Source organism: Nansenia antarctica, assembly GCF_963989245.1.
Source record: "Nansenia antarctica genome assembly, chromosome: 11".
Classification (NCBI taxonomy): Eukaryota; Metazoa; Chordata; class Actinopteri; order Argentiniformes; family Microstomatidae; genus Nansenia; species Nansenia antarctica.
Genome location: NC_137681.1, coordinates 26306775 through 26316774, shown reverse-complemented (window position 1 = coordinate 26316774; position 10000 = coordinate 26306775). Strand labels below are relative to the sequence as shown.

The 10000-nt window shown below is 47.2% G+C and overlaps 2 protein-coding genes across 2 annotated transcripts in view; both read right to left on the bottom strand.

The window, feature by feature from the left end:
• Positions 1 to 2974: 2974 nt before the first annotated feature.
• hoxb8b (homeobox B8b) lies at positions 2975 to 4251 on the bottom strand (the record flags this gene model as incomplete). The annotated part of the gene is made up of 2 exons (XM_080542528.1): positions 2975 to 3288; positions 3822 to 4251. 2 exons carry the CDS (start codon positions 4249 to 4251, stop codon positions 2975 to 2977), a joined length of 744 nt encoding a protein of 247 aa, XP_080398654.1.
• A 2118-nt stretch (positions 4252 to 6369) lies between these two features.
• ttll6 (tubulin tyrosine ligase-like family, member 6) overlaps positions 6370 to 10000 on the bottom strand; it is a gene marked incomplete at both ends in the record, with an annotated part of 22656 nt that continues 19025 nt past the window's right edge. The window contains 3 exons of the mRNA XM_080542527.1: positions 6370 to 6656; positions 8341 to 8626; positions 9159 to 9461. Coding sequence (XP_080398653.1) covers positions 6370 to 6656; positions 8341 to 8626; positions 9159 to 9461 — 876 coding nt within the window. The remainder of the gene's footprint in view (positions 6657 to 8340; positions 8627 to 9158; positions 9462 to 10000) is intronic.

The following is a 10000-nucleotide window of genomic DNA, read 5'->3' as shown; positions in this document are numbered from 1 at the left end:
TATCTCCTAGTCTGAAAATGCGCTTTGGTTTGAAATATAGGCCTATTTAAAAAAAGGCTTTTTTATGGCATTTGATTGTAAACTGCTTATTTCATTTCAATATCATATTATAAAATAAATGCAAACTATTTATTCCACCATTTGTAATTGCACACTCGGTCTTTGTCCCAAAACATTTTCAATATTAGGCTACTGGCTGATTAAGACCGCAATGCTGAAGTGCTTATTTGATCATATTGTTCACATGCAACATTGCCCTGTGTTAGGATCTGCACCGTAGTGGACGATAAGCCATATCATGTAAGATGACAATAAAACACAAACAATATTACTGACAGAAGCTCCATGCTTAATAATGTCATAATAACTGCGTTATAAAGGCGTCATGGCCTACGGCATACGGAACACCGTTGTCTGATCATGCAAGGCCATAATATTGTAGAAATAAGGTCAACGTCAACATGTGAAACACACATCCAATGATTTTCAGGAGTTGAAAAAGAAACGCATCAAACTGCAGCAGTGTCTTCCAGGACGCCAATAGTGTGTTTAGGAAACTGCCTGGAGTAGCCTACTGCTAAATTTCATTTCCATAGAAAACAAGGATTTCCGACATTTATTGGATGCAATAAAACAATAAAACTCCCAATGACATCCTCTTCCCTGGACAAAGGGCTGTGCAGAGCAGATGTAACCCTCTCTTTACGTACAACTCTTACTGCTGTAGCCAAATGATAGTGAAGCTATAGGCCTGCATTGCGATTAGTTACATTTGTTTGTACTATAATAAGGCTGTTTAAGCATATTTAGATAATTTAGTTATTTTTAAATTAAGCTTACCAAAAGCGCAGGCTTATCTTTATCTAAAAATAACGAACATGAAGCCACATCGCAACCAACTTTTCGTTTTTAGATATTTTAGATTTGTCTAATGCAGTTTGATATTTTCTTTAATATCAATGTTATGCATATATAGCATGAATAACATGAGGCCTACAAGTCAACCAGAACTAACACCTTCTCACTAAGGCCGGTTTGCGTAGTGCACCTTTTTTTATTTTTCAGTTTTTTTTGTTTTTTAAGTCTATATAGCCTTATATGTCTTTAGAATTAAAATTCTACAATATTGTCTAAATATTGTCTAACTTTATTACTCATATTTTGACAGAGACATAATTTTGGGATGGATAACAAAATGGATAAAAGTATACCGTGACCTGCAGGCCTTTTCTAAGTTCCAGTGTGTTAACACAATTAGAAATATGGCTAATTGTTTTAAACTTTCAAGCTTATACATATTTTATAATTCAAGTAACAATAATGATTGCTACAATTATAGGATATTAAGCTTTTTGACCTAATGTCGGATAGCCTATGTGCGTAGAAGGTGCTTTGACAATATCGGCCTATAGGCTACCCAAAATAATATTTTCTGTGTGAATTGTTTGATCCTTAAGACCTCAGTGGGGATATCAACTGTGTCATGTCCTGTAAGCGGACTGTAGCTGATGCAATATGGATCATTTCACTGTAGTGTTCTATGGGCCTGTGTGCTGCTTCAGATGACTCACCCATGAAATGAGTCCCGTTTGTTTGTCAACCCGCGTTTTTATTTGAAGTTTGCAATTGTTGCCTATAATGTTTGTTTACATCGCCATATAATATAAATAATTGTCCATGTTCATTAGTGAAAGTATGGCAAGCAATCATAGTATTGGAAATGCGTTTTATATTTTTTTCTAAAGCCGTTTCTTACCGTCCCGCAGGTGCCCGATATTCCATGTCTTCTGTTGAAATGCGTTAATCCATATGTGCGTTTCCAAAAAATATTCTGAGACTTAATGGCTGTCCCATAATCACGTCATTATTATGCTAGTTTTATAGGCCATGCTATGAAACTTAATTCAGAGATGGCCAGCCTTGCCATGTAAGCCACTCACCGACTGTCTACTGCCCACTCAAAATGTCGGTATAGGTTATTATATAGGTGTATTGCTGGGTAAGATGTTGAGCTAGATTCTTCAGTGGCTCTGTATGTAAGGCTATAGGCATGCCAATGATGCCATGCAGGCTAAAGGCTATGACCCTGTCGAAGGAGTTCACAGACCGGACACAGACCTGTAAAATGTCATTGGTTGTAAAACTTTTATGGTACCCCTTTTCCTCTCCACTACCCCCGTCACCCAGGGAACCAACTGTTCAGAGAAACAATTTGATATCAAATGCCCGAAACCTCCCTTAAGTTAAATGAATGGCTATAGGCTAGCTTATAAAGCAATTTCAAATATTTAACAGTCAAGCAAAAGTCGAATTTCAAAGGACAACATTTATTTACACTTAGTTTATACAGCAGCTTATGACAGCCAATGGGCCTGAACTGCTTTGACACAATACGAGGCACAAAACCGACAGTAAAATGTAATGGTTTAGAGACTGGACAGCAGGCACCAGCAGAATTAGACCCATAGCCTAAGGTAGTTCCATGTTGTTGGTATTGACAAAAAAATACAGTGTAGTTACACAGTTTACACCAACACTGGTTATATCGGTGTGTGTGTGTGTGTGTGTGTGTGTGTGTGTGTGTGTGTGTGTGTGTATGTCTGTTTGTCTTTTTGTGTGTGTGTGTGTGTGTGTGTGTGTGTGTGTATGTCTGTTTGTCTGTGTATCGTGTGTGTATGTGTGTGTGTGTGTGTGTGTGTGTGTGTGTGTGTATGTGTGTGTGTGTGTGTTTATGGGTCATGATCATAACATGGGAAAAAACACAGTCAGTCCAAATTCAGATCTTAAGAGGCGCGTGCTCGTATGAATGGGTGCTTTACGCAAAACAGATTTGTATGCGCATCTCAAGTATAAGGATCTGTCCATGAACCATGAGGCCTCTCCAGAAACACAATACATTTCTGTTATTTACAACAACAAAGTAACACAGTAGCATTTTGCATTTCGACAACCAACACCAAACCCCACCCCGAGTCTAGTCTTTCCCTTCTTCCTCGTCTGACGTCCGAGTTGGATCTTGTTTGTCCTGATGTTTGTCTTCAGTGTTCAGCTTCTCGATCTCGTCCTGCTCGGACCTGCAGCTCGGAAACTTGTCCTTGTTATTGTCTTTCTTCCATTTCATGCGTCTGTTCTGGAACCAGTTCTTAACCTGCCGCTCGGTGAGGGCCAGGAGGTGGGACACCTCCACCCTGCGCTTGCGGGTCACGTAGGGGTTGAAGAGGAACTCCTTCTCCAGCTCCAGCGTCTGGAAGCGGCTGTAGATCTGCCTGCCTCTCCTCCGCCCCGGGGCTAGCGAGATCAAACACAATGTTAGTAGTCAAATATGGATTCTAGATATTCCAAGATCATCAGGAGGCATCTGGTCGCATAAACACACAGATATACAGATACACACACACACACACACACACACACACACACACACACACACACACACACACATATACACATTCACACACTCACACACACACACACACACACACACACACACACACACACACACACACACACACACACACACACACACACACACACACACACACACACACACACACACACACCACATGTTATTCTTTAAAGAAAAAAACCCAATGTGAGAGAAGATGGGAGAAACTTTTCTCACATCATAAAATTGATTTACAGGTTTTGACACAATAAAACGAACCATTGTCCCTTTCAAGGCGCGCTGGAAAGCCTTCAGTTTATTGGTGGTGGTGGTGGTGGTGGTGGGGGGGGGGGGGGGGGGGGGTCAGTTGGTCACATTGCGCCTTTGAGGGCCCGAATAAAGTCTCAAATTGTGGTTTTAAGGGTCAGCGACTCACCTTGTGGTCTCATCCAGGGAAAGAGCTCCGGCAGGGAGGAGCAGCCCTCTGCCCCCTCCGCATCCTCCGAGACCGCGAGGGATTTCAGATGACAGCCTCCGCTGTACTGGACAAAATCCGTGTCGTGTGAGGCGAAAAACGGCTGTCTTTGTATCGCGTCGTGCGCGTAGAAGTTGCCCATCGCTCCCGTGTGGATGGCCGAGACGCACGGGTTCTGTTGGAGGGCTGTTTTGGAGAGAGATGCTGCGCCATGGTGGTAGAAGTCCGGCAGCTGCTGCGCGGAGTGCTGTATGCCCCCGGCCCCGTACCCGTACACAGAGGAGGCGCTCCCCAAGTCCTGCGCCACTCCTGGACACTCCACATAACTGGGATTTAAGGACTCGCTAGTTCTGTATTTGGAGTATAAGGAATTGACGAAATAAGAGCTCATTTTCCGATTTTGTTGATGGAAGGAAAATTATTTAAGAGGTCACTAGGCTGTGCCAAGAAAAACACATTTAGACTTGGTCGAACGCCAGGCGTTGAAATACATGAGTTGAGAGAGAGAGAGAGTCCTCGGTTAAGTCCAGCATTTGCGTGTCAATCATGTTATTTCCATTAAATATCCAAAGTCTGATGGTAGCCCTGACTGCAGGTATTGATTACAGATGATATAACAGCTTAGCACCATGTCACCAACACGATATTGGGGCGTCTTTTGTCGCTACGACTCCCTCACTCCATTGGCTCCAGAATCTCCTGACAGACAAAGCATTGCGCGCTTGTGATATGGAGCGAGAGAGAGAGAGGGAGAGAGGGAGAGAGAGCGAGAGAGAGAGAGAGGGAGAGAGAGCGAGAGAGAGGGAGAGAGAGAGAGAGAGCGGAAAAAAAAACACAGGCAGTGAGAATGAGTGAGAGAACGGGGAGTGATGATGATGATGGTGGTGGTGGTGAAGGCATATCAGGGGAAAACGAACCCTGCAAAACGTTCAACTATGAAGAGCTTTTTTGCTGAGATAGAGATTACTCATGTGAATAATGTAGACCAAATCAATGGATACGATTTACAGTACATAATGTAGGCTATTCATAATGTCAAATTATTTACCTCTCAAAAAGTGGGCTATTCAAGTCCAATAAAATTGCCATTTAATGAAGCATGATTTCTGTAGACATATAAGACCCATTTGGTCCCATTTGCTTTTGCATGGATAGGCCTATATGCATTATTTTGCGAACATACATACAATGTATCTATGGAATGTCAAATATTGTGCAAAGAGATCAGTGTTGGAAACTGTTTTAAACTATTACCTCCCTGAACATATAGGCCTGGGGACTTTAAGCTTTGTTATGGCAAACCAAGAAAATACGATCCAAACTTGAGATATAGCGGGCGACGGGCGTAATACCTAATTCCATTATAATAATCTAATGAAGCCATGATGTTCAATAGGATTTTTTCCTAATATTTCGATTCTAAATTAAATTGTCCAAATCATGTATCATTGAGAACAATTTTAAACAAAATGACAAAACGAATTTCTATTCAAATCGTAGATCTTTTATGAGCTATAAATTAGTGCAAAAAATATTTCCCTCATTTGGTCCAGGCCTAATATAATGCAAAAACGTTTGTCGTAAAATACAAATTTCTCTAGATTATCCCCCATTAACATCACTATACATATTGGCCTGTTTTATTAATCAACAATTTCTGTCATATCAGTGTAAGATTATCAGTGTGATGTCGGTAAAGGCTTAGGTAGGCCTATACGTCTGAGACCAAATGAAATAAAAGAACACTTATGAGCATATTTACACCCAACCAAAATCTGATATGGAAATACAGAAACCAAAACCAAAAATACTGTGATTGCATTTAGAATTAAAGTCAGTGAAATATGATGTAGATTCACAGGGTTGGTCTTTAAGGTCATTTTCTATAGGTGTCCTCCGCCTCTTCTCCCGAAATTTGGCACAAATGAACGACAACAAGGACTGCCCCCCCCCCTGTCCCCCCCCCACGTTTCTTCATGGTGTCAACAATGGCATGAAAACCAACGCTGCACACATTTGCTGCATGACGGTATACGACCACACTCACATTATCTCCCCATCCCCATTTGACAGAACTGAAGACAAAATCAAAAGATCTAGCTGGAAAAAAAACACATCTCCAAGCGTGTTTCACCAGTGGTTCAGCATTTCATTACAAAGCAGAATGTGTGACACATTGAACTACCAAAACACCACAGGACACCTGGGAGGATATAGGATATAGGCACCATTGCTTTCTATATTTTCACAATATAAAACTTCACAGACTCCATTTGTCTTCCAGGGATTCTCCGCAGCTCCCTGCTGCCATCGGTGTAAAAAAAAAAGAGAAGAATTTCATTTTGAGAAGAGTAGGTACAAAAAAAGCAAGAGACTGATACAGATATGATGTCCAGGGGATTTGAGGAGAGAGAGAGTCAGTTTGTGCAACTTGCTTTGTTCCCCCCCCCCCTCAGAACTGGGGGCTCTTGCGGCATTGTAGGGGGGGGGGAGGTGACATCGCCGCTCCCTATCTCCCGTGTCCCCCGTGCTGCGGGGGGCGCACCGCTTTGTGGCGTGGGGGGCGGGGTCTGTGGGGAGCGACGGCGTGAGAGAAGTCGGGCCTCCGGACCAGGGGGATGGGGCCAGAGACCACGCAGAGGCCCTGCATGGAGCGGGGGTCGGAGGTCACGGGGACGTAGTGGAGGCGTCCGGGCATGAGGTGGGAGGGGTGGGACATGGCGGCGGCGGCCCGCGCCCGCGTCTCTGTGTAGGAGGAGCTTATACAGGCCTGACGCGCTGCTAGGCAACCACCGTCTGAGAGGGAGGGAGGGAGGGAGAGAGAGAGAGCGGGAGAGGGAGAGAGAGAGGGAGAGAGAGAGGGAGGAAGAGAGGGAGGGAGGGAGGGAGAGGGAGAGGAAGGGAGAGAGAGGGAGAAAGGGAGAGGGAGAGGGAGGGAGAGAGGGAGAGGGAGAGAGAGGGAGAAAGGGAGAGAGAGAGGGAGAAAGGGAGAGAGGGAGGGAGAGAGGGAGAGGGAGAGAGAGAGGGAGGGAGGGAGAGGGAGGGAGGGAGGGAGGGAGAGAGAGAGAGGGAGGGAGGGAGAGATGGGGAGAGAGAGTGAGGGAGAGGGGGGGAAATGGAGAGAGAGAGGGAGGGACAGATGGAGAGAGAGCGTGAGGGAGAGGGGGGGAAATGGAGAGAGAGAGAGATGAGGAGAGAGAGAGAGAAAGCAAAACAAATTATACTATACCCTAAGAAAAGTCAGTTTGTAAACAAACAAAAGTCTGTAACATGGTTGTGTTATTCCCCCTTAGAGGGGGACAACGCTATAGATGTCATATCCAGAGAAACACTGAAATATATGTTGAAATATAATTGTAAAAATGTTGGGAAGTGGCCAGTTGCACTGTTGTATTGTCCTCTACTGCTGAGCACCAAAACCCTCTGATCTTAAACTTTTAAAAACTTTTTTTAAAGATAATAATAATGTATAATAATAATAATAATGTATAATAATAATAATAATAAGAATGTATAATAATAATAATAATAATAATAATAATAATAACTTAAATTTATATAGCGCCTTTCAGGGGACCCAAGGTCGCTTTACAGAGAAACAGAAAGTAACAAAGACAGACAAACAGACAGGTAAACAGACAGGCAGACAGACAGGCAGACAAACAGACAGAGGTGGTGGGGAGGTGAGGAGGTGAGGAGGTGAGGAGGTGAGGAGGTGAGGAGGTGAGGAGGTGGGGAGGTGAGAGGTGAGGAGGTGAGGAGGTGAGGAGGTGGGAGGTGGGAGGTGAGGAGATGGGAGGTGAGGAGGTGAGGAGGTGAGGAGGTGGGAGGTGAGGAGGTGAGGAGGTGGGAGGTGAGGAGGTGGGAGGTGAGGAGGTGAGGAGGTGAGGTGAGGAGGTGGGAGGTGAGGAGGTGAGGAGGTGGGAGGTGGGAGGTGAGGAGGTGAGGAGGTGAGGTGAGGAGGTGGGAGGTGAGGAGGTGGGAGGTGAGGAGGTGAGGAGGTGAGGTGGGAGGTGAGGAGGTGGGAGGTGAGGAGGTGAGGAGGTGGGAGGTGAGGAGGAGGGAGGTGAGGAGGTGAGGAGGTGAGGAGGAGGGAGGTGAGGAGGTGAGGAGGTGAGGAGGTGGGAGGTGAGGAGGTGGGAGGTGAGGAGGAGAAGAGGTGGGAGGAGAGGAGGTGAGGAGGTGAGGAGGAGGGAGGTGAGGAGGTGAGGAGGAGAGGAGGTGAGGAGGAGAGGAGGTGAGGAGGTGAGGAGGTGAGAGGTGAGGAGGTGAGGAGGTGAGGATGTGAGGAGGTGAGGAGGTGAGGAGGTGGGAGGTGAGGAGGTGGAAGGTGAGGAGGTGTGGAGGTGAGGAGGTGAGGAGGTGAGGAGGTGAGGAGGTGAGGAGGTGGGAGGTGAGGAGGTGTGGAGGTGAGAGGTGAGGTGAGGAGGTGAGGAGGTGAGGTGAGGAGGTGAGGGCTGTTCTCCAGCCTAACACTCACTGGGCCAGGGGAACCTCTGGGCGCTGTTGGTCCTCCTCAGGTCTCCTGGCGCCGGGCGGCGGATCTTCACCCTCCCAGGGTCCTCGGGGGTGTAGTACTGCCCCCCCTGTCTCTGCCCCTGCCCCCCTAGAGGCAGCTTCTGGCCCTGGGGAGGCCTCCCCAGACTGGACCAGGGCCAGCGCTTCTGCAGCAGATGGGGGTGGAGGTACTGCATGCAGGGGGGGGCCAGGCTGAGCCTCTGGACCACGCTGAGGTGACCCCGGGAGAACTCAGCCAGAGAGTCCAGCTGTGTGGAGGGAAGGAAGGAAGGAAGGAACGAACGAAGGAACAAATCTTCACAAGTCAAAGGTCATCATTACTACATAAACTGTTATATAATATATCAGCTCCCTACATCTGGTGCCTTACCCCAATGGGGGTAGATACAAGACACAAGACCACCCCCTGCCCCGTACACCGCACACACACACACACACACACACACACGCACACACACACACACACACACACACACGCACACACACACACACACACACACACACACACCCACACACACACACACACACACACACACACACACACACACACACACACACACACACACACACCCACACACACACACACACACACACACACACACACACCCAAACACATAGACGTTGATGACTGAAACATGATTTTTGCCACCTCATCGGTGAAAACCGACACCTCCCTCTTTCCTAACTGACGTTTTACAACGACAACGACTTCACCAGATCATCACACAGCACGTTCACGTCCTGTTAGAGAGACCCCCCCCGCCTCCCTGTCCTCCTTACCTTACTGGGCCTGTGACGGGCCAGCCCGCTGTGCCCATGGTGGGGGCGGTACTCCAGGGAGTCGGGGGGCGTGGAGGGGTGTCCTCCCCCCCCTTGCAGCAGCTGATAGACCTGGTCCACCACCCCCAGGTCCCTCAGCAGGCTCTCTCTCTGGAGCAGGCCCCTCACGTGCTCCGCCTGCTCCGCCGCCTGCTCCGCCACCTCCTCCTCCTCCTCCTCCTCCTCCTCCTCCCCCGACACCTCCAAGGCCCCCGCCGCCACAGGCCCGGGGGTGGCAGTAGGCAGGGGGGGCATGGTCAGGAGCTGGAGAGAACCAAAGACCCAACAACCAACATCATCACACAGCCAAGCCTTTAACCAGCTCAGTGGCCTGGAGGTTAGAGTGTCCTCAGGCCCTGAGATCGTTGGGAGGTCGGGAGGTTGGGAGTTCGATCCCCAGCCGAGTCGTACCGAAGACTATTGGTCTATAAGATGCCTCCCTGCTCGGCACTCAGCATTAAGGGTTGGATTGGGGGGATAAGACCCTGTGACATACCAGCGTCATGTCCAGGGGGTTGTACTTGTACATCAAGCCGCCTCACGCTACGGAAACAGGAGATAGGCTCCTGCCCCCTAAGGGCCGTTAGGCTCGAGAACCATCGGTTCTCAAGGCTACTTACTTATACAGCTAGCCTGAACAGTGTTATATCCCCGTTCACCCTCACTAGAAACAGCTTACCGCTTTTCGACATTCGCTGTTGTTGTTGTTATTTTTTAATGTTTCAATCCACTTTTTCACGAGTTTTGGGGGTGTCATTATCACGATAGTTAGCGGTCATCACCACAAATCACCTGCATCATAG